Here is a 25,531-nt window from a genome sequence, read left to right on the forward strand (position 1 = left end):
CGACATCTTTCATGTTTCATCTTCTCTCTGCAGGTTTGCTGTCAGAGAGAAACAACACATGGTGTTCTGTTGATCATCATGTGTTCAGTATGTTTTCATCCAGTCTGTGACACATATCACCAACAGTTAACACACTTTCAAATCTCTTCACAGCTCATTCAGTTTGCTCAGTGTGGCATCTGTTTTTTCTGTGTTTTAGACCAGCTAGGGCTAAGCGATTTCTCCAAAAAAAAAAAAAAATGTCCGATTTTTTTTTTTTAAAGAAAAATTCGATTTTCGACTAGAATTTTTTTTTTTTTAATGCACTTAAAAATGACTTCAGACATCAGATACATTGTCAAAAGTGCAACTTTATTACTGTGATTGTCCTCAAGAGTTAAAATGCATAAAACAATCCCAAAATAAAAAGTAAATGAGGCTCTGTAATTCACCAATTTCAAGCTTTAACCCAGATTTAAGCAAAAGTGCAACAGCAACTTAACAGTAGCTTCAATTTTCTGATTAGGAAATCATAAAACTACATATTTTATAAGATATAACATTACAATAATTATTACAAAATTAAAAAAACAATAAACTCTTCCCATAGCATCTCAGCAACACATATAGCCTACTCAAAGGGTAAACAAATATAAACAAAGAGGGGTTGGCTCACATCTGAACGCGAAAAAGTCAGAAAAAACTGTGGCGGGAAAAAAGAAAAACATTTAAACATTTTAAAAAATAAATAGTTTTTTTTTTTTTTTTTTAACTCAAAGTTGCAAAATAAAAATTGTTTTTATCGACAAATTCCATTAATCGATTAAATCTATTTTGTTGTTGTTGTTAACACTAGTTAAAATCACTCTATCATTCGTGAACGGATCGGGCTGAAATTTGGTAGCTATAATCTATGGACGTGTACGCATCCACGCTCGGAGCCCAATTTTCAATTTGGGGCTCAAAAAACAAAAGTCGATTTCTCCTTTATTTGCGAGTGAAATATTACGACAGCTGGTGATACCAAATCATTGACACATACCAAACAGTTAAATGGGGCCCATTACTCTGTATGTGCCACGGGGGCGCCAGGGGGCCCCATTTTTCAAATTCAAACGACCGTCTGTTAATGCTAGTTGAATGGGGCTGTACTTTGACATGGATATTCTATGAGCGGATGTCAAGAGCCTCTCTGACCTTTTTTTACTCGGTGAAACCAAGTCATTTGACTGAATTCTCGGGAACGTGGTACGTGCTATTTGGCGCTGAGACATTCCGCGGGCCCGGCCGTAGTTCATCAGAACTTATTTTAAAAGTAGTTGGCAAACTAAATAAGGTTAATTAGTCACCATAGTGATTTCAAGCCAAATAGAATGACAAAATGGAGAAAATATTGGACGATGACCTAAAAAGCATGAATTCATGTGTTCAAAATGTGTATGGTGTGTGTGGACGATAAAGGGCAAACAGCCATTTAAAGAGCAATAACTCATGAAGCGTCAAAGCTAAAGCTAATGTTTGAACCTGTAAAAAAACATAAACCCAGGGGAGGTTGGCTGATGTTCATGTCAGGTCAAAAGATGGAGTGTTGGTCACTTTCAGTGAGGTTTTTATTCCATCATTAAACTGAGTTGAACTTTACACGGACCGTAGTTCTGCTTTGGAGCCATGGTGCGACAGACCCAACCAATCTTTATTTTCTGGAAGGCTTGCAGCTGCATGGCTGCACTGTGCGCTCGTAGCTATATTATCTGAGTTTTTGGCAGTAGGAGCATCAGTCAGCTATGGTCTGTTAGGTTCAATGAAACTTTAATGATGCCCGTGGGGAAAATCAAGTCAGTGCACCAGCACAGATCATGATACACGTCGGATGAGAAAAGAAGTCGGAATCAAAGGGAATGTATAGCAAAATTGCACTTTTTTTTTTTTTTTTTTTTTTAATAGGAGACTATTTTTGCTAAACCCCGAAGATGGCAGGTGTCCCATGCAACAACCCTCATTTATCTCCAGTGCATCAGAGCAACAGGCATAATGGGATTATGGGAACAAGTTACAACCCTCTCGCAGCCACTCCCAGTCCTTTCATTCATCCGCCCACTCTCAGTCCGAGCCGTGCATCATCAATGGCCCATCTGCTCCATTCATCCCAGCCTTCATTCATTCACCTGAAAAGCTTTCCACAGGTAGACTGGACGTCCGTTGAGTGAAAAGGCGGATCTTTGTTGGATTGTAAATCAACAACAAAGTGAAACCCTGAAAGACCATAACCCTGAAGCAATAGTCAAACTGTCTTTATGATGGATTACACAAAAATGTTAGGATTAGGTGACGGTGACAAACACCAATGTTTCTCCTGTATTTATAGCCCAGAGTGCACGTCCAGATGCCAGAATGACTGGAGACATTGAACTTGTCTATGCCATTATTATTATTAGAACAGATTCATTCTACATCTACTTGTTCAAAGGGAAACTTTCAGCTTGCTTGAGTTTTTGTGCTTTTAAATAAAAAGACAATGAAGCCAACATTGTGCAACTGACACACACGCACACACATTTGTACAATTGGAAAAAAATCCTTCACAAGAAACGAGACCATACTGGACAACTTTGTAGAGTCTCGCAAACAACATTTAGGGAACAATATATTTATGTAATACTAATTGTTTCTGCAGAAAGGCCATCAATTATACACAAACAAAGGCTCAATTTGTGTTTGTCATAAACTTGTAATAACTTTTCAAAGGCTGGGTCGAGTCTAGACAAAACAAGGAAATGTTGCTGCATTCTGAATGCCTGGAAATAAACTAGTGGAATATAGTAGAATATGATAAATATAAACCTCTGCAGTGAAGCAGCAGTGTTTGCCTTATACCTGGAAAAAAAAAAAAAAAAATCACCTGCACTACTCATCAATGCACTACTGCACTATTATCTTATTATTTTTATTATTGTATTTTTATTTTATTTCATTATTATTATTATTATTATTACTATTATTATTATCTTGTTATTTTTATTTAGTTTGCACATATTAGTCTAACTACTCTTATATTTATGTTTATACTTCTTTTTTTATTTTATTTATTTTTCTTTATTCTAGTTGATTGTTATTATTTAATGTTACACTATCTGAGAGAGCACAGGTCACCAAAACAAATTCCTCGTGTGTATTCATACACTCTTGGTCAATAAAGTTGATTCTGATTCTGATTCTGAAAACTTCCACTTTCAAAGTAAAAAAAACCCCAAAAAATATAATAAGAGAATGATTTGATTTAGCGTGATTGATAGCAGTTGTAAATATGGATTTATTATTCATGGTTTCTTTTTGAAAATACTATAATTACATGTCTCCTTCTCCTTCTGGCTTTTGTCTTGCAGGTCCATGGGATCCTCAGTGTGGAGTTACAGAGTCTCAACAACTCTGTCTCCACCCTTTCCTCTGCACACACCCAACACAGCATAACGTGGATGGCTGTTCATCATAGGAATGGGATCCACACAAGGTTCCTGCTGCTTAACAGAAGGTTTTCCTTGCCGCCATGATGAATTCATGTTGGGTGTGGGATACATATGTATATCAGCAGTAAATATCATCTTTAACTAACTATAATAATAATAATAATAATGTAGAAACATCTTCTAATTAAAAGAATACCGTTATAAACTTTTTAAATCTATGCTTTGACATCTATAATGTGTATGTGTTTATCTCTGATGAGCTCATGTTTGACTCTGACAATCACAAATGTCTTACGTACAGTATCATAACAAAAGAAGACACATGTGCAGCCATGGGAGGAGAAACACTAGATAACAACATGGAATAAAAATGCTAAGAAAACTAGGTTTGAGGCCCACAGCTGTGTATTATATCAGGGGTTCTCAACTCGTCTCACCCTGGGACCCACATTTTTTCCCCGGCCATTAAATCGCGAACCACGTTTTTCAAAAATAGCTGTTGAAAAAACACATTCTCTATTTTAAAACATAAATCTATATATTTTCCTGCGCAACATGCACTTCACAGCATGCCTGTCAAAAGAAAACAACGTCTTTCAAAATAAAAGACAAGTAAAACATGAGAGACTTTAAGTATTTATTTATTTTTGACCAGCTGTTCGCGACCCACTGAATACAGGTCCGCGACCCACTTTTGGGTCCCGACCCACCAGTTGAGAATCGCTGGATTAGATGAGTGCCTGTTCTCCTATTGACTTGATATTAATGTTGATTCATTTCTGTTCATCTGTCATAAATTGATTGATTGATTCAGCAAAACCTGTGACTATGTCTCTGTGTATGAAATCTCAGGTACTGAACATGAGAGTATCTCAGAACTCTAACACAGTCTTGTTATTGGCGATGATCAAATAGAAACACGAATGAAGATCTATTTTGTTCAATGGCTTCCTTCAGCCCAGATGGCCTCGTGTCCAACTAAAGTCTTCTAATGTGTGTAATCTCATCTGGGACTGATTGCTGTGACACCCTGGGAGAAGATTAAATCAGTTTCCTGTTTCAAGCCTTTCGCTGTGTCGAGCTGCGGCGGAGAAGAGGAAGAACCATCGGAAAAAATACAGTTTAAAAAATAAAAAATAAATTATGTTTGACATTTTTGAATTGTGGTTTAAAAATACTGTACTATTTTCCTTTATTTTTCATTGTCAAAAGAATCCCTTGATAAACTATTCAAAACAATACAACTTAACTAAAAATAAATCTTGAATAAAATAAATAAAAGGAATAATACAAATGAAGAAGAAGCCTATTAATTTAAATTCTGGTTCTATAGTAAACAATGCAAAACTGCATAATAGTTCTTTTTTTTATTAAAGTGCAACTGAAAATGTATTTTGTGCCTTAACAATTGGACTTTAAAATAAAAAAAACAGTCATTGCACTGATTTACGTCAGATATTTGTTTGGACCAGCAGAGGGCGCTGGTAACCCAGTGGTCGGTTGGCATGCAGATATTCTAGCAGTGAAGAAGAGATGCTATGCTAGCAGACAGAGCTAATAGAAAAACGTGACTTTTACAGATATTCTTTCGGTGCTAAAGGGGTAAGGAATCATTTATGAACATGTTTAAGAGTAGAAGGTGGCCAGATTCCGCCTGCCGCCAACACTTTTGGATGAGAAGGATAAATATATATAGCGCCCTCTGCTGTTTAAAAAAAGTACAGCGACTCAATTTTCACAGTATCGATATGAACCGTGACACCTATGAATCGATTTTTAACTGCCTTACAATTAATCGTTACATCCCTACATCATACACAGAAAAACTTACAAACTGGTATTGCTGACATTATTATTACTGACAAAATGCATAAAAACTTCTTTGACTTAGTTTTTTCTGTAAAAAAACAAAAAAAACACGTTTCCTAACGTGCCAGTTTTAACAATCGCTCATATGTTGGACAATGTGTATGATGCACATCTTGTAATGTCTAATATAGAGAAGCAAAGATAGATGAACCCTGTGAGGGTCAGAAATTTAAGGCCACGGGGCATTTCAGTACACTGTGCACATCTGTCAGTGTGGATAAATGTACAAAGCTCAAAGAGTTTCCTAAGAGAGGAAAGTAGGAATGCTTTACAGACACACAAAATGAGAAAGAGAGATGGAGATAATCCAGCCAACAGATGTTCTGAGCATTTGAGCACATTGAAGAGCATTTGCTGCCTGGAGGAGTGGGATTGTAGAGATGGAAGTGCTAACAGGGACATGGATGTCTCATCGTGATTAGCCAACGCACACCCACCACGGTTGACCAGTGCATAATCCTGTGAGGTGGAAAACAGCCACTATGGTTAAGCCACATGTGACTAAACAGGATTTAGAGACACTGCAGTCATAAAAATGCACAACAGGAGACTTTAAACTAGGAAGCAGAGAAGCTGGTACAACTTTATAGTAAACTACTGTACTTAGTGTTTTTATTCTAATCTATTTGAAGGCAAAGACAAAACATTAATTGTCACAGTCTTCTAATAATCCATTTACATCAACATTAGATTTGAATAACCTTCATACTTAAAGCTGCAGTATGTAAGTTTGTTTTGGTTTCATGTGGTCTGAAATCCATACATATTACAATTCAGTGTTCTGGGAACACTCTAGACCTCTGCTCTGTATTCAAGCTTTAGAAAACAAGGACCGTGACGCTTTTTTTTTTTTTTTTTTTTTTTTTTTACAAACAATAAGATGTCTTTTTACAAACCAAGTGAACTCTTTTAGGTGTTCATGTCCTGAATGAACTGAAGGTGCAACGTTCCAGCATTATTTACAACGACTTACACGGCAAAGCAGGCCAAAAGAAAAGTTAGAATGATACGAAGAAGTGAGAGTGTAAAGGCCCAAACGTACTCTGGACAGACTCCAAGGAGGTCTATGCAGACTCATATTGGGCATCTGAGCTGTGTACTGTGTCAGAGACAGAGTGATAACAGATAGAATAAATCACTTGTCAACCTTGGACAAGCATACCAAAGATAGAGAGAAGATGCACAATTCATTTACAGTCTGGATGCGGAGTGGTGCGGGTCTGCTCTGAACTGCAGCTGTTGTTCTAGCCGCCTGTAACAATAATGTTTAAATTGCTCATTTTCTCGCCTAACATGTGCAGCCCTCTTAAGGTCAAACTGGTCCGTATGTGGTCCCTTAACTAAAATGAGTTGGACACCCTGATTTAGATCCAAACTAAGGACACGAGCCCAGGGACGTGACGCCGTCCTGACAGTTGAGCGTTTTTAGACGTCTCATTAAAGACCAAGGACACACTCAGCCAAGAGTGAACGTCTCCTGTTTCCCCTCTGCTGGGTGAGCTGCTGCCTGACGCGTCCTGACAGGTACCTCTCATATACGCGCACACACACACACACACACACACTGAGTGATGGGAACCACGCAGGGCCATAGTGCCCTCTGTCAAGTGGGAATAAAAACAGCTTGGCTAAGATACACACATGCCTCTAGTGAGGGTGAGGTAATGCAGACGTCCTCTGCCAACTGGACAGCGTTGTCGTAAAGTGGTTTTCATCTGGCCTGTAAGGTGAGCGGGTTCACTATAGAAAGTGTCCATATGCCTTGAATCCAAGAGATTTAAGGCTTTACACAGTGAGTCGGCAGGATCGACCTCAGTCTGTGCTGTTGGATAAGGCTTTCACACTCCTTTGAACCCACTTTTCTGAAAACTGGAGGTCTACAGCACTACCTGGAGCAGTCTATCAGCCACTAGAGACAGGCAGTGTCCCTGAGGGCCTGGTTAAGAGCACAGGGGACATCTGGAAAGGAACCATCTGGTTAAAAAAAAGGGGTGGGGGTGTGTGGGGTGCCGGGTCGGCTACTACCGCGGCAAGAAAAAAAAATGCAAGCAGGTCTGCTGGCCACACCGCCAGAACAAAAGGCAGGCTGTAATATGGCCCCCACGGCCCCCGCAGGAGCCCGTCTGCCCTCAGACACTGAGCCACACAGCTGGGGTCAGACTCAAAGCCTCAGTCGACCCTCAGAGGGATTTAATGTGAGGATGTATGCATGTGGTGTATGACCCACCTCTGTGGAAACAACAGGCAATAATCACATTCACTACAACCAGCAAAACACTTTATTTCTAAGGCCCTGTTTACACGAGAACAAAAGTTTTGTTGCTTTTTGGCGGTTAATTTACACGGCAACGGCGTTTTGGTGAACGGGACCTTTTAAAAACGGGCTCCAGAGTAGAAGGTTTTGAAAATGCTTCAGTCTCTATGTAAACAGTGAAACAAAACATTGACCAGTTACATGATAATTTTTAATTCAGAATTAGTTATTCGTAAGTAAATCATTCAGAATTAAAGTGTTCTGCTTCGTATTCACATGGAAATAGAAATTCCGAATTGAGGTTTAGATGGAAAGCAGGTTTATTTGGCTTTATTTAATCCCGCTTTAGGTCTGGGGGCTGGGAAGGTTCTGATTGGACAGGACGCATCACGTCTATCAGGAAAAACACACAACAAACCTTTTATTGTCGGCTTCAACATAGAAGACCACACATGAGAACAGTTTTCACCTTTATTTGGATTTTGTTTTGCTAATAACACACTTTGGTGAACGGAGTGGAAGGAGATCAAATCACTGGTAAATAAATCCCAGTAAAACTCTGGAAAACAATAACCAGGAATAAAAATGAGCTCCCTGGTAAAGACAGTAGCTCTAACAACAGGTAAAATGATAAACTTGTTTACTCGTATCACCCGTCCCATGAACCCGTCCCATGAACCCGTTCCATGAATGTCTGCATGTTCATGCATCCGTCCATCCACTCTTTTCATTATATCCATGTCTTCTATTGGCTCTTATTAAATAAACAGTATCGGCTTAAGTCCGGGCGGCCATCTTGGATTTTGTCGTTACCAAAGCGTCATTGCGGCAATTCACGCATGCGCAGAACGACCGGAATGAACCTAAAGAGGAATTAACTTTTATTGTGCTTTAAAGAGGAATTAAAACTTCCATGTAAATGTGGCCTTTGTTTCCCGGGCATGCTCACTGCAGCTACAGAGCATCAGACGTTAGCTTTAATCAGAACTATAAAGTTAGATCCGTAACTGTAAGAATATGGCCTGAACCTGAATAAAGCCAATCTTTCTTTAAGCCTGAACCCATTCACATCCGTGTGAATAACTCAGATCTATTTAATAGCCACTTGTTCTACATACAACTGTAAACATGACAAGCAGCTTCATGTGATGCTACAGACACTGCTACGTACTGTTTTAATGCTGCAACACACACTGCTCTTTACATATGTGACACATACAGCAACACAACGAGTCAAGAACAAGTCATTTATGCATTTTATAACATAATTTATTAATGTACCAGAGGACAGCTTCCATTCACCTCCTCAGCAAACATCTTGCGCTTACTGAAACCTGACCAGTCCAACCAGAGTCTGTGTTAAAAACATAGACATTAAGCCTGACCCCGGGTTCGGTCCAATAGCAGAAGTGCAGCACAGTGATTGTCGTCACAATCTGGTGCAGACATGAAATACGTCTCACTGACCCAAGTGACGGTGAAGTAAATCAACAGAAGTTCAGTTTAATTCTAAAGAGTTCACGCAAACATGTCTCTACGCATAAATCACACCGCCATCTATTGGCCTGGCGTGTATACAACATTGTTTTTGATGCTTCCCGCGGTCTCATGTAAACAGAGATCATTTTAAAACTTTGCCGTGAGAATGCAGAACTTTTTGGAAACAATACAATAAATGGAAACAGAAGCAAAATGTTCTCGTGTAAACAGGGCATTGGTGTGATCTCGTCTATTCCACAGAGCAAAACCACCGGACATCCATCAACTATTGTGTGAACAAGACAAAGGCTAAATCTCACATCCAACATTTAAATGAAAGAAAAGGCTGTTTTTTGTTGTAATGCACAAATTCTTGGAAAATAGTCATCATTCCTTTTCCCCTCTCGTGGATTTACGAGTTTGTCCGACCCACACATGAGTAAAAAATGAGATAAACATGCAATTTCTTCCCCAACCTATTTTCCTTTGCCAGTTTAGCAAACTGTCTGAACATTATTGATGATCTTGTTTAAAGACCTCTCTTTTCTTTCACAAGCACAAAACGGACCAATAACCCATGTGTCTGAGGAGCTTCAAAAGGCCTGTGCAGACGTGGAGAGGAACAGGTCGGCCTTGGTTAATTAGTGTGAAAAATCCACAATTTAAACTGTTTCCTCAACTTTTAACAAGATTTCCAGTTTGGAGTTGAATCACATTAAAGTCTCATCCTTGGAGCAACATTGAAGCAACGCTGCCTGTCTGCTATGAAGCTCTAGATAAACCCGAGAAATGATTTAATGGCACCGTCCAACTCTGGTATAGAATTTTGGAATAACACATGAAACTACCAACTGTGTGGTATCATGTGGTATAAGCCGTTATTACAGCATTGAACGAGTTGACTGGGATCTTGTTACCAATAATAAATTGATTGAATTCAAGAAAAGGTTGGAGAAGATGGTGCGTTTATGAGACAACAAATAACTTTGCACCACGGATGCTTCGTTTGCACGTCTGTTGTGTAAAATGTTTACACTTCACGCATTATTTATGAAAACAAATGGCAGTAGAAAAGCTTCTGAAGATGAAGTAAATGACAATACAAACTTAAGTGAGATTCTTTCTAAGTTAATCCCGTTAGCTGGTTTATTTACAGCAAAAACACCCTTTCACAATAAAATTATTATTATTACATTTTTTGTATTTATTCTGCATGTGAACTTCAGGGCGTACTATACTAGGGCTGGGTGATATGGACCAAAACTCAGATCTTGATTTATTTATTTTTTTCAAAATGGTGATATACAATATAAATCTCTAATATATTTTTAATTCAAATAAAATCTTACCAGAATGACAATTCTGGGTTAAATTTGTAGATGCAAAATGTCACACAGGCTCATTTAATAACAAACAGCTGCACAAGATATAACACTATAGCTCTTTCCCCTATGGAGGACAGCACGTGTGAGTGAGTTTTGTAGTGTGACTTGTTCAGGGGAAGATCTAGGTTAGGACACACTCAGAAATCCATCTAACTGTGCTTTTTATGCAGTTCTGAGAAGTAAATAAGTGTTTTAATATAAAATAAGCTATACAAATATGTATATTGATATAGGCAATATTGTATATTTCTATCTCGGCAAAATAGAAAACTCAATATATCTTGAATCTCAATATATTGCCCAGCCCTATACTATACTTAAAGATATTGAAAGCCATAATCATTAAGACTTAAGTGATATTAGCTTCAGTTACGTAAATTAATTTCAATTTCTTCAAATAAAAAGGATGGTTTTGATGTACATTTTTTATTTTTTATTTTTGATCTTTTCTAAGACTTCAGTTTTTTTTTTTATCTTCCTTCACAGTGAAAAAATATGATTGTAGTGATAAAGTTTCACCCTCAGGCAGCTGTGGAAAACCAAAAATGTCGCCATAAACGGTCATCTGAGGTCACCGGACTGAACCTCCTACGCCAGAATACCAGAAACTGTCCAGTTTCCACCACAAAGCCAGGTTTTTCCTATAATCTGACCAGTATAGTCTTATCATTACAACAATCCTCACACAGTTTCTGACTCAGAACAAATCTCGACCTACACTCCCCGTACAGTTATTAAACCATGTACGACGCGATAAACGATAAATAGTTGAGGCGATAGTGATGTCAGATGACACTGACGGTCACTGTTGTCTGTGGGGTTCTACGGCAGCGTTTCTGAGAAGCAGTGGGTGTTGTGACTTACAAGGACGGCACTGTGGCCAAAAAGGTCTGATCTGAGGGTTGTCGGTCTAACAGTAAAGCTCTTTGAGCTCAGTTACAGTGAGTCAGCTAAGTGTGCGCTAAATGCTGAATGGAAAAAGGAGAGTGACTTTAACATGAAGCCACACATACTGTACAGTAAGTACACACTCAATAATTTGTCCTTGGAAAAGAGAACCAGGTCAGTCAACCATATACTGTATATCTCCAGTAAAAGTGTGAATTATATTTAGTAGTGTTTGAAAAAGATTGAAAATCACAACTTTTGAACAGAGAATAAAATTTCATACTCAAATCTGCAACATAGGCGATATATCAATATTCAAGACATATCCAGTTTTCTATTTTGGTGATATAGAAAATTACAATATCACCGATATCGATATAAATTTTTTAATAGCTTATTTTGGATGTAAATACTTACTGTACTATACTTTCACTACTTCTCAGAACAGCATGAAAAACACAGTTTGATGGATTTCTCAATGCGTCCTAACTCAGACTACAGAACTCACTCACACGTGCTGTCCCTTATAGCACAAAAAGCCAAAAGTGGCACAATAAATGAGCTTGCTTGGAATTTTACATCAGCAAATTTAACCCAGAATTGTAATTCTGGTCAAATGTAATTTGAATTAAAATTATCAAGATTTCTATCGTATATCACCATTTTTAGAAAAATATAGAAATATAAGTGACTATTAAATATTATATTATTATTAATATAATTAATATTAAAACCTATATTTCCATTGATTATGAAGCCTAATAAGGTAAATGAGATGATAGATAATTGTTTTTAGTGTATTTTACAGCTGATTTAGAACCCGTTATCATAAGAGATGCTAAAAGAAAGCTAACACAAGTAATTGAACTTTAGTATTTGTAACTGACTTTGAGGATAAAAACAATTGTAATTTAATTGTAATTGAACATGGATAATTGAAAACGTAATTGTAACTGAAAAACCTAATTGACCCCAATTCCTGCTTTTCAGGCTGGGGAACTTTTTCAGTGTGTGTTGGGATGGATTTTCAAAGTAAAAGGATATGTTTTTAAAGTGATTTAGAGAGCGAGAGGAAGTTGTTTGAACAGATTTGCTACCATTAGCCACTGTTCAACACTAATTAGACTTGTTTTCTTCACCAGTTTAACGTTCCGTGAGCCAAAATTCTACACGCTTTCTAAGTGTGCATTAAATTCTACATGAATATACAATAAGGCTCTGTTAATGATATGTTACGCTAGTTCTGTGCTGTCTGTAAATAGTATTCATGTCCTTAGGAAACATATTCCACATAGATTGAGACTTTTTAGATAAATGCAGGTTGGGCAGACTATTTATTAATGGAACATTTCTCATGTGATTGCTATAAAGTCAAAGAACGTCTAATCCCACAGATTAAAGTCAAATATTTGATGTAATCAAAAAGCATGGAATATTTCTGACAGCAGTAATCCTCTAACTAGTCCATTACAATAATTTAATTCAAAACGACAGCGCTGTCAGTCAACATCTCTGCTTCCAGGCCTGGGGGTGTTGTTTTTTAGATGAGAACTAAGGGAGATAACGGGATGAGATGCTCTCGATCATGAACAGAGAATCTGCCTTGTTTTTGCTTTCCCTCCAAAATGAACAAACTGAGCTTTAACCTGTTATGCAGCTTGCCAAAAATATCAGCAAATAAATATGCAACATAATAAATGTACTGTTTTTAAGCCAACTTTAATACTTCATGCATATCTATATTTTACATTTAAGAATTTGCACATGTGTAACAAAGTCGGCCAAGAATTCCCATTAATTTGGGGGAATTCGGCTTGTTTTGCTGCAAATCATCAGTTTACCATAAAGTACTTTCCAACCGTTACCAAGATGTCCCTTTGGCTCAACCCTTACAGTAGATTTGTGTTTTTCCACATGAAGTGAAAAAGAATAAAAAGAAGGTAATGTTAGAATGGATACATAGACCATCTAATGTCATAATGTGCAACAAAAGAGAGCAAACCCTTGGGTACAGGATACATCTAAGGATATATCTAAATCTAAAGGCTAACAGGCAAAGCTAAACATCAAATAGTTTTATACATGTACCGTCTACTTCTAATCAGGATAAGTTGGTGAATTTAAGAAGCAACAAAAGAGCAGGTTAGGGTCCAACACAAAGATCTAATGCTGACTGTTTTTAGCCATTATCACTGGCTGAAAACATGAACTTCCAAACTTATTGAGTGAAGTTTGTTAAGCGTTAATCTGCCTGCCTCGCATGCTTCACGGTGTTGCTCTGAAAGTAAAACTTTGCTTTCAAACAGTCACTCAACATCTTTCAATCGTATTGTTCTGCTCACTGGCCAACTTTTAAAATCCAACTTAAGTCCAAATCTTTGAAGTAGCACTGATTTTTTAACCAGCTCCTCCTGCTTTGTGATCTTTGTGTTTGAAGCTGTAGTTACACAGAGGCATGTACGATGACGTGATCAACAAGCATTATTGGTCGATAAACGTCGATAAACGTTGAAATTGTTCACACTGGTATAAAAGCATGAAATTTGGCACAGATACTCTCTAAGGGCCACTATTTTGATATTATATAACCTCAGGAGGAAAAGTCCTTTCTGCTGACACCAGATCCAAATATTTTTGAATTTCCACCAAGTTTTTTGAGGCGATTGAGTGTTGCGCCTCTAGCAGGCGCAATCCTGACTCTACCCGGGGGGGATGCAAATATTCAGACTCGGGCGGACCAGACCTTTCTGCTGACACCTCGTTTGGCCCGATCCAAGCATTTTTTGGAATAGCTTGACCAATAGATTGAATAGCAATGGCAGCCATCTTGAAAAATGGTCGCCATATTTAATTTTTGAGCGGCCAACGCCTTTTTCCAAAATAGTAGCCCTTAGAGAGTGTCTGTGCCAAATTTCATGCTTTTATACGATTCTCTTGAAAGATGCAATTAATCTGCTGCACTAATACTGTCTACATCAGGGGTCCCCAATCCTGGTCGTCAAGGGCCACTATCCAGCATGTTTTAGATGTTTTCCACTTCCAACACACCTGACTGAAACGACCAGGATCGTTATCAGGCTTCTGCAGAGCTTGGTGATGAGTTCATCATTTGAATCAGGTGTGTTGGAAGAGGGAAACATCTAAAACATGCTGGATAGGGGCTCTTGAAGACCAGGATTGGGGACCCCTGGTCTACATAGAATGTGCGATATGTTATCGCTTACAATGCATCATCAAAAACATTCCCACTGTAAAGAATATGTCATCCCACGATAGAAACGATGAATTCCCATGTTGGAAATTAGCGAGAGTCACGCACGGACCATTTGTCCCTCAAATTTAGCCAAGAATGTCCCTAAAAACTTTGCTCCACGGGCCAATTTTGCCCCCAAGTTTTTGTCAACAACTTAATATTGTTTGGAGCACTGCCGCGAGCTTCGCTGCAGAGCCTCCAGAGGCTCGTCACGGCTTACCTAAATCTGCCGTCTAGTGATACCTCACGAACCACTACTTGGTTAAGACCAGACACCCGTCCAACAAAGTGAACCAGTCCAAGTTCCTCCACCAAATCTACCCAAAGTTCCCGCAAACACAGTGACAAAAATGAAACTGCAGCAACGACTATGAACTGGAAACTGGATTAAAGCTAACTAAGCTAACCTAACCCACCGAAACATAAGACTGGGCTAAGAGCTAACGCTAATGAGTTCATAAAACGAAGAGACCAAGTAAAAAGTACACAGCTTACCATCATCAAACCACAAAGGGCCACCAATTTACTTGTGGTAAGATTTAATACTTGTATGTCACATGTTGTGTGAAATAAATGTTGGCATAAAAATAACCTCAATGTATTCAACCGTCCTGACTTGTGAAACGCAATATTTTCTACATTATATTTCACGTGTTCACAAGACACCTTTTTGGGTCTGTATCGCCCATCTCTACCGTCTACCATACACCCTCACTATGATGTATGTGGTTGATTGTTTTAGACTTGCATAGATTTTAGACTGCGTTTACCCTCTACTCTATTACATCAGCGTTAGTGTGTCGTCAACCTTGCCCAGACATTGAATCAATGCATTTCACAAGTCATGGAGTGACATACTGTACATATAATTCTACTGGCGTCTCTTGGACCAGTGTTTGTTTTGCATGTTCCACTGTAATGAGTGCACTGTGCTGATGATACTGTATGTCTGATGAAAACAGGAAAGCAACAGCAACAAACAAACCACTGCCTGAAAAATACATGGTGTGCAGGTCCACCTCCTCCTGATTCCTTGTTTCACTTTAAACTATGGTCCTTGCTTCTCACAGAGGTGATTGATGGGGTGGGGGAGTGATTACACAGGACACAGACACGCCCCCACATAAGCCACCACACAGCATCCAGTTCCTCTGCGAGTACTGTAATATTCCACCATCTGTGTTATTATCAACACTAGGTTTGTGCCTCTGGCAGCTAACTGTAGTGAGGTGCTACTGTGCCTGCTTGATGGTCAGGTTGAACCACAGCTATGTAGTTAAAACAGTCAAATTACCAGTCATTGTCAAGACATGTAATATACACCTTGTTTTTTGGAGTTGTGCAAGAGTTTTTACCGGATGTATGGCAATGTATACACAAATAGTTCAAACTTGACCATGAGCCTAGTCTACTCTACACACTGGAGACACAAAGCAGCTGCAGGAACAAGATTCCTCAACACAAACCCTAAAGACACTCAGGAAGGTGATTAAAGATTTCCAGATGTTAAAGCCAATATTCAACACATTGTGCATCAACCTGATTTTACTGTACAGTCCTTATCATAAGACACACACACTGGACATGTTTATATGGGAGCTCTAATTCCTCTTTAAAGCAGAATAAAAGTTCATTCCTCTTTGAACTGACCTTGTAAACACTTAATTCCTAATGCTAATTATATTCCGAATTAAACCTAAATTTCAATAAGGTGGCAGGTTTATTCAGATTTTAATTCCGAATTAAATAATTCCTCTATCTTGTTAACACTTAATTCCTCTTTAAATTAATTCCAGTCATTCTCATTCTTCATTCATCCAGTCATTCGCGACTTGCCGCGATGACGCGCTGGTGACGACATAATCCAAGATGACGGCCTTGACTCGAGCCGAGACAATTTATTTAATAAGAGCCTTAGAAGATATGGAGATAATGAAAGAGTGAATGGACGGAGGCACAAACATGAGGACACTCACACAGACCTCGGCAAACGGAACAGGCTTCATCGGACAGGTGATAGGAAGACCCGGAGACGGAGTAAATACGTCCCCGTACTGAATGTACAGGCTGTAATATCACCAAGTTTATCATTGTACCAGTTGTTAGAGCTACTATCTTTACCAGGGAGCAAACATTTATTCCTGGTTATTGTTTTACTGGGATTTATTTACCGGTGATTAGGTCCTATCTCCCTTCTTCTCCTCAGACCAAAGTGTGTTATTGTCGAGCTGTTGCTTAAAATCTACAATCACGGGGTGGTGTTTAGCTCAGTGGGTAGAGCGCCCGCCCCATGTACAGAGGCCATAGCTCCTCACCTGCAGTGGGTCCAGGTTCGATTCCCGGCCTGGAACCCTTTCCTGCGTGTCATTCCCTGCTCTCTCTGACCCCTTTCCTGTCAAGCAACTGTCATATAAAGGCCACTAGAGCCAAAAAAAATTCTTAAAAAAAAAAAAAAAAATCTACAATCAAAATAAAGGTGAAAACTGTTCTCATGTGTAGTCTTCTGTGTTAAAGCCGTCAATAAAAAGGTTTATTGTGCGTTTTTCCCGATAGACGTGATACGTCACATTTGTCCCCTGTCCAATCAGAACCTTCCCAACACCCAGACCTAAAGCGGAATTAAATAAAGTTGAATAAACGTGTTTTCCACGTAAACCTCAATTCAGAATTTCTATTACCATGTAAACACGAAGCAGAGCACATTCATTTCGAATGATTTCATTCAGAATAATTAATTCTGAATTAAAAAACATCATGTAACTGTGGCCATTGTCAACATACACAGCTGTACATTGACATGGCTTCCCCATGTGTTTTGTCAAAAGGTTTTGAGCTGTGGGCCAGTAAACCACAGACTACGGGGCCGACACAGAGCTCCACTTGCCCTCTAACAACAGACCATCCCAAAATATGGAATTATTAATCAAATTCCTTAATCCACAATACATTTCTGATAAATAATCCCAGCTTGGATTAAAGAATTTTGATAATCTTTTAAGGATATGAACATTGCACAAGTTGCACACAAAAAAAAAAAAACTAATTCTAGGTCAGACAATATAGAAAAGTCAAGAGCAATATGTAATAAAGTTTGAGCTAAAAATAGCTTTTCCCCACCCGTTACAGCATTCCAGCTTTAAAAGGACACTACTATAATCCTTTCATGCTCGGTCTCATGAGCTGACATTCCAGCTCCAGTGAAATAACCCGCTGACTTCTCTTCAAATTTCATTAGGCTTTTGTCACTTCCTTTCAACAGGCACAGTGTATCATTTACAGCATATGAACCCTGTTAAGCTGTCGTGTGAACACAGCTGAAGCAAACACTAGCATTATTACATTATCTTTGTCTGGTAGACGCCTCTGTAGTTTAATAGGGTGGCACAAAAATAAAACCTGATTCAGCAAACTATTTGGCATTAAGATGAATGCTTCAGCACCTATTGCATTGTACTGACAGTATTCACTGGTTTACCTTTCCAGTAAACACAAAGCCTTTTGTTTTATAAAAATCTAAATTCAATTCAATTTAGCTTTTTCTGGTATTTTTTCTCCTCGTTTTTTAGCAACATTGAGTCACAAGTGTCAAGAATGAGACATTTATAGGATACAGACATTGGATGCAACCTTTATTCCTTGTGCGCGTCTCATCATATTATGAGTTACCCAATGATTCTGTTGTGTTATGTGTAGAACAACACTTAATAAGCATCATTAGAGATATTTATGAATGCATTTGATGTTTTTGGCAATTTTGAGTACAACTAGTCTTGGAAGTTATTCTAAAAGAAGCAGAACAAAGTTTCAAATTGAGTTTGCTACTTGTCTGTACAAAAATCACATCTGGTAGTTCAGCGATCTATACAGTAGTGAATGTTTTTCAGGACTGTTTCTTACCTCTAGCACTGGTCCCGCTCCAAGGATGGTCTGCTCCACTCCGCTTGCAAATCCTTTCTGGCTGAGAGCAGTAAGATGATGAATGAGAAAGTTGGTGCTCTGGGTCTTCCCGGATCCACTCTCTCCAGAAATGACGATACACTGGTTGCTCCGCCGTTGCAACATGGCATGATACGCCACATCCGCCACAGCATAAATATGTGGTTCCAGCTTTCCCAGAGTGTGGTTGTCATACAGCTTGACATATTTAGGGTTGTAGACCGGCAAAAACTGGAAAGGGTTAACGACAATAAGAATACTCCCAATGTAAGTGTAGATTTTCTCCTGCCGGAAGCGAGCTCGTAGGCTTTCCAAAAGAGAACGCTCCGTCAGCTCCGACAAAGCACACAGGTCAGTAGGAGGATCACTCCCTGCTGGCTGGGGAAGAAAACCCCGTTCCACCAGGCGCCGACGTTCCTCAGTTACCTGCAGCCACATCTGTAAGCTGCCCCCATAATGAATGGATCCATCCAAGTTCTTCTCTCGCAGAAGAAATCGATAATCTTCCCCGCTGCCTAGGCCCCCTCGGTTCTCAAGGGCGCTTCTCGGCCACAGCATCATGCGTTGCACAGGGCAGTCTCCAGGGTTGAGGATCCACTCCTCCCCCCCAAACTCCTTCACCTCTGCCAGCACATAGCATTTGGTCCTCTCCAGGTGCAACCGTTCGATGAGGCACTCAATGGCTTCTGCAGCGGTGGTGTTCTTGCGGGCGGTGACTGGGCAGTAGATGGTGCCCTCTGCCAGGGAGCCCGGATAGACACGCAAGGTGAACTCCTGGTCCTCCAGACGCCGCCGCATGCTGCCACTGACTGCGGCCATGTTGGCGCTGCTGGCGTAAGTGCAGCCGCCATCTTGCAAGCTCATGACGGCGCTGCAGGTCCCATCAGCAAACTGCCTTTTGGGACCGGATGACTGACTCAGGACATCCCAACTAGAAGAGGAAAAAAAAGATTAGAGATTAATCACTTGAGCGATTAAAAAAAATAATGGTTCTCACAGCCTCAACATTTCCATTTCTTGCAATAGAGTGTATAATGGGTCATGGGAGTCATGGAGGTCACATTTGTCCAATGACAGAGTAAGAGAACTCAAAGAGCAGTCTGTTTGGGTGTGTAAAAGGAACCACTATTTCAAACGCCTAAAGAGAGCAACGAAAGCCGGAAGCCAAGGAGAGGACTGAAAGCTATTCAACGCAAGAAGGAACAGTGGCTACTTCATGACTGAAGACTGTCCGCCTCATCTTACTACAACCAGTGTGTGTGTGTGTGTGTGTGTGCGCACGCATGTGATAATCCAAAGTCTATAGCAAAGTGCCAGGGTTAACAGCTGCCACCTTCTCCACAAAACTGATCATAAAGAGAACACAGTGATGTTTTTCACGACTTCTTTAAAAGTGTGGACACTCAATGAAACCCTTGCACTTGACTTAATACCTTCTATTGGTCTACAAAACACTGTTCAGTTGACAACCTTGAAAATGTCAGCAAACTGCTCATTATTGTAACATTACACACATTCATATCGTTTAGGGTTGCTGGCATTGGGTTCTACACCATCTAACTCAGAAAGCAATGCTTACTTTGCCCTGAACAAATCACTAGAAACACAATGGCAGATATGTGCAATCCAAGTGCTTTTGCGAAAGACTTTGGTTTTGGTTTGTTGAATGGAATTATCATTCGATTTGGTCAAGGTTTCTGACAAACTCTCTCCGTATTCCTATGAATGTCACTTATAAACTTAGCTGATATGTTGACACAGCAGTTTATCCAGGCAGTAATAATTACCAGTGTGTTTAAACATGCTGTCAGAAAACCAAAAAAAAAAGAATGAGACGAGTAGGCGAGGCTGCAGACAGACCCAGCACTCTGTGCCTCCTGCAGTCTGGGAGAAATCCTGACCTCCTGCAGTGGTCTGCAGCAGCCCACCACTGGCAGGGAGAGTGAAAGAGTGAGAGAGGAAGGGGCTAAAGACAGCAGAGTGTATGGAAAACAAAGAGCTGGGCTGTGAGCGATGAATGACGCAGCAGAAGAGGAAGGGATGCAGAAAATGAGACGCAGTACCAGGCTGTGATATTTAGACACAAACAGACTCAGTTGCTAAATGTGTTTTCATTTTGTTTGGGGCGGTGGGTTTGGTGCCCTGACTGAAAAAGTTTAAGATGCTTGAACTGGTCATTGTTCCACCATTATCTGATCAGTTTAGTATAAACACCTGACTGGTTTCAAAGGTTATGTGTGGACTTTATTAAATGTTTTAAATGTGAACAAGACAGATCAGTAGTAGCAGTGTGATGCAGTGGGCTGATGTTTGACTAGAAAACCTTTGAGATGACCCTCTTTAATAAAAAATAAAAAAATCTAGATAAGCATTGAGGTTATCCACTTACACCTTTTTATTATGACAAGTATGCTATTTCCAAGAGTGTTCCATTTTTCTCTTAAAGCAGCAAAAAGTGCCCTAACAAAGTAATAATAGTTTAATAATGACTTTGAAGCATTAAGCTGAAAATGTCCTATAGATCCCAATCCAAACTAACACACCAGGAAGAGAAAGAATAACAAAATCCATCCAGTGATTTTAGGGTCACAGGGGTCTGCTGGTGCCCATCTCCAGCTCTCAATGGGCGTTAGGCGGGGGTACAGGTACACCCTGGACAAGGCACCAGTCCATCGCAGGGCAACACACAGACAACCAGTCACACCCACAATCACTCCTTCGGGCAATTTAGAAACTCCAATCAACCTAGCTAGAGTACTCTGAGGAACCCACGCAATAATCGGCTTCTAAGAGCAAACATTCAGGAGATCTGGAGAAATGCGTGCTTTGATCTGTCCAAAGGGTTTTTCCATGGCACTTCATTCAACATGAATTAAGTTTAGAATATATAATTACAAGAAACAATTTACGAGGCGATAGATAAAGACCTGTAAAGTCATAAGTGATTTGAAGAATTGTATTGTGAAAAGTAATCACTAATGTTAAATTCTCTCTACGACGAAACGTGTATGATTTTTTTTGTTGTTTTGTTTTTTTAACAGCAGCTTTGTCAAATGAAAATAATGCTAAGGTGTAAATACATAGTTTAGAGCGATCAAGTGAGAAAAACAGCATATGAGAAACTGACAGATGTTAACAATCAGTACAAAAGTGTGAATTCATCATCAAAGTGCGAGCAGGGTTTAGGCTATCCGTCAGTAAATAAATGCTTCATCTCCTGAAATGTTTAAGGGGCCAGGTTTAATACAATTGAACTGTGACTTCTCCGTGTTGAGCATAAATGCTACCATAAATGGGGTCCAAAAATGCTTGGTGTGCCCCAAATGTGCACTGGTTTGGTTAAATATGCAGTAAAAAAAAAAAAAAGCAAACATTTATCACAGGCTAATCGTAATCAGGCAAAATACATTGAATGAACAAAAAAAAACCTAATTAATAATAAAATCCCTCTGTGTAGCTAATATATAACCCGTTACGAGTGGCCGGAGCAATTGATTACTTTATCGATCAATTATTCCATTAAGCTGAAACCACTGAATGCCAAATCGAACACTTGCACCTTTTTCCTAATGGATGTATGGATAGATCCAAACAGATTCAAAATCCAATATCTCTGCTTACTCTTTATTAATAATTTACCCTGCCTTGATTTTAGTGAGGTTAATACAAAGTACACAATCATTTATTTTATGTTTCAATTTTCGGCATCGCTTTCCTCATTTTTGGTTTTGGAAAAGAATTATCCACTACACCCCTCTATTCATAATTCTTTCAATCCAACCTACTCACCACAAATTGCAGTCGACAGGTGTTAGTTTTTATAGGAGGGGCGGGGCCAACAGTGGTGGTTTGTGATGTAAGAAACCACCAAAACGTCACAAACTGCCATTCTCAAGCAAAATGTGATTGTAATAGCCAGGTTTCAACCCATAAAGGGCAGTCAGTCTTACATTTTTTACAACAAAATACAGCAAATTTAAATACTTTGACTAAAATGACAAGAATTGGACAAAAATCAATGAACATTACTTTATACCCAAATGCATTTTCCAGAGAAGTGTTAGGGTTTAGTTACTCTTTAAGGTATGCTTCATGCAAGCATTAGAAAATGATGTCATAAAACCCCTATTGTCTCAGAATAACCTAACCCTCACAAGCATCCCAGACAAGATGTACCTTACAGCCTGTTTACAGCAGTCTGACTGCAAACCTCTAACTGAGGGATAAATCCGGTGCGCCCCTCTGACCAGCACAGACACAGATTCATAGACAGAGGACAGAGGGAGAGATCAAGGTCACAAGCCACTGATGGTGTAGCAGCCAGAAATCCAAGAAATTTGAACAGCTTTTTTGCTATTTCATACAACAGCAACATGCAGTAAGATCCTTCAAATAAACAGACATACATTGCACCAGTTATTGAATGGGTAGTGGACTGGGTCAAAAATATGGAACAAAAAGAGACAAAATGCAGGGAAAAAAGGAAACAAGTTGTATTTATTGGGGAAAAGTTAGCTTATTTGTATGAAAAGTGGCCATAAGAATTAAATTTGGATAAAAGTAACAAAAAGAACTTGGAAAAATAGACAAAAAATATGAAAAAAAATTATATTTATTGGCAAAAGGAAGCTAAAGTTTAAAAACAAGTTCTGATGAACTACGACCAGGCCTGCTGAACGTCTCCGCGCCTAATAGTACATACCACGTTCCCGAGAATTCAGTACAATGACTCGGTCATGACTGTAAGGTTGATTGGAGTCTCTAAATTGCCCATAGGAGTGAATGAGAGTGAGTAGTTGTCTGTCTGTGTTGCCCTGCGATGGACTGGCGCCCTGTCCAGGGTGTACCCCCGCCCATCGCCCAATGAGAGCCGGATATAGGCACCGGCAGACCCCCGCGACCCTGACAAAACAGAAACAAGTGGGTCTGAAAATAGATGGATGGATAATCGTAATCTATGTTGAATTGCCTTTGAAGCGATATATCACTCGACTATGTTCTGATAAAATTAGAAATTAAAATCAAAAATCGGCCTCGAGCATCAATGCGTACACATCCATAGATTATACATACCAACTTTCAGCCGGATCTGTTAACGAATAACAGAGGAGTAGTGATTTTAACTAGTATACACAACAACAACAACAACAACAACAAAGTGAGGGCGTTTTCAGTCCGGTAACCCAGCCTAAAAAGTGTCAAAAGGGGCAAAAATGGGACAAAAGAAATAGTTTTCTGGGGGAAGAATAATTAAAATGAAGACATGTTGAGCATTACTGACAAAATTCCAGGTATGATTTTTAGTCCCAGTCCACCACTGTCCTCATGCAGTATGTGTAACACAAACAGTGCAGCTGACAAAGTTTTAATGATGACAAATGAAGATGAAAAGAGATGCGAGTCCTTTCTGTGAAGAAAGAGGAAGGTGATGAGATGACAGATGGAGAAAGTTGTGGAAAGAGGAAAAAGAAGTGGAGGTGGAAGTCACGGCTAAACGCTCTGTGATGACACGTTGTTTTGACTCGGTCGATGCTGAAGCGTTGAAAGCATGTTGAGATAAGGTCGTAAGCTGACGTGGTGGAGAAACGCGCTCGCAGTGACACCGAAACCATAACAGACATCGTAATGAGAGCACGCCAGTCATTTAAGGGCTGAACAGGTTCAAATGAAGGTCACCGGTGTTCACAGTCGTCACTCAGAATACATTCAACAAATGTTGGAAAACAGGCATTTTTCCAAACGATATCTAATGTAGAGAAATTGAATTGTAGAGTGAAGGTGACAAAAGTTCAGATCAAGGAAAATATGATGTGATTAGAGAGAAAAAGGAAAGTGATTATATGAAAACTAGACATCAGACCAATAGCTCAGGATAATAAACTATTCTAATAACTGATAAAGAAAACATCTGCTCACCCACAAGTAGGAAATGTGAGACTTATGGTCATTTAAATATTGAGATTAACACGAGGAGCCGTAATGTAAAATAAATTGTCCACCAAAGTGTCTTTGAGCAAGACACTCAACCTTAAATTTGATGGTGGATTAGCACCTAGCATGGTAGCATTGGAACCATTGGAATGTGAATGTAGGGCGTCTGATTTTCCTTCCTTTCCATTTTCAGAGTCAGCTATTAACAGTTTTATTGACTTTCACTCATAACATCCCAGAACCGTGTCAATAATACATAATTGGTATAAAGTCGGTCAAATCTTACGAATGACTATTTTTCTATGCTGAGAAAGTTGACGCTCAAATATCGGCAAAGATTTTATTGCACAAGATTTTGTGCAACATTCAACATGTCAGGGTGTTCATCTCTTACAAATTCCTGCAACACATGTACTGTAACGACCCGTTTATTGGGTGAAATTGTGTGATATTTTTCCAAAACACGTACTGTATATAGCCATTTCTGTTTCAGGGAGTTATTATCGCGATTTCTGTCCATTTTCCATAATCATAGAAAATCAAACACCCTATAAATGTGAGGGTCAATGGGTTTATGTGGCTGAAATTTTAAATCACTTTGTCATTATCTCTCTATAAAAGCAAAGAATCTCTGTGTGTGTGTGTGTGTGTGTGTTTGTGTGTGTGTGTGATGAGTGATTAGGAAACCTAACAAGATAATCAATAGATAGGAAATAAATTAGATGATAGATATTAGTTTTCAGTGTATTTTACTGCTGAGTTAGAACCTGTTAGCATTAGAGATGCTAACAGAAAGCTAACACAAGAGGAAGGTTATTTATTTCAGGCTCAGTAATTGTGATTAATTGTAATTGAACTTTAGTAATTGAGAACATAATTGTAATTTACTTTCTGAGGATAATTTCATTGTAATTGGAAAAAATGCTGGTCACTGTAACAATAATTTAATTGTAATTTAACATGGATGATAGTGTGTGTGTGTGTGTGTGTGTGTGTGTGTGTGTGTGTGTGTGTGTGTGTGTGTGTGTGTGTGTGTGTGTTCCTCAAATATCTCTGCGGATCAGGATCAGACTGACCTGAGACTTTCAACATG

At 39.2% G+C, this 25,531-nt stretch overlaps 1 protein-coding gene across 8 annotated transcripts in view; it reads right to left on the minus strand.

The window, feature by feature from the left end:
- LOC114464702 (unconventional myosin-IXa-like) overlaps positions 1-25,531 on the minus strand; it is a 175,644-nt gene that overhangs the window by 109,904 nt on the left and 40,209 nt on the right. For all 8 annotated transcript variants that reach the window (XM_028449176.1, XM_028449175.1, XM_028449179.1 and 5 more), the window contains exon 2: positions 18,469-19,438. In XM_028449176.1, coding sequence (XP_028304977.1) covers positions 18,469-19,371 — 903 coding nt within the window. In that variant the 5' untranslated portion in view covers positions 19,372-19,438. The remainder of the gene's footprint in view (positions 1-18,468; positions 19,439-25,531) is intronic.

The sequence above is a fragment of the Gouania willdenowi genome, chromosome 6, assembly GCF_900634775.1.
Source record: "Gouania willdenowi chromosome 6, fGouWil2.1, whole genome shotgun sequence".
Taxonomy (NCBI): domain Eukaryota; kingdom Metazoa; phylum Chordata; class Actinopteri; order Blenniiformes; family Gobiesocidae; genus Gouania; species Gouania willdenowi.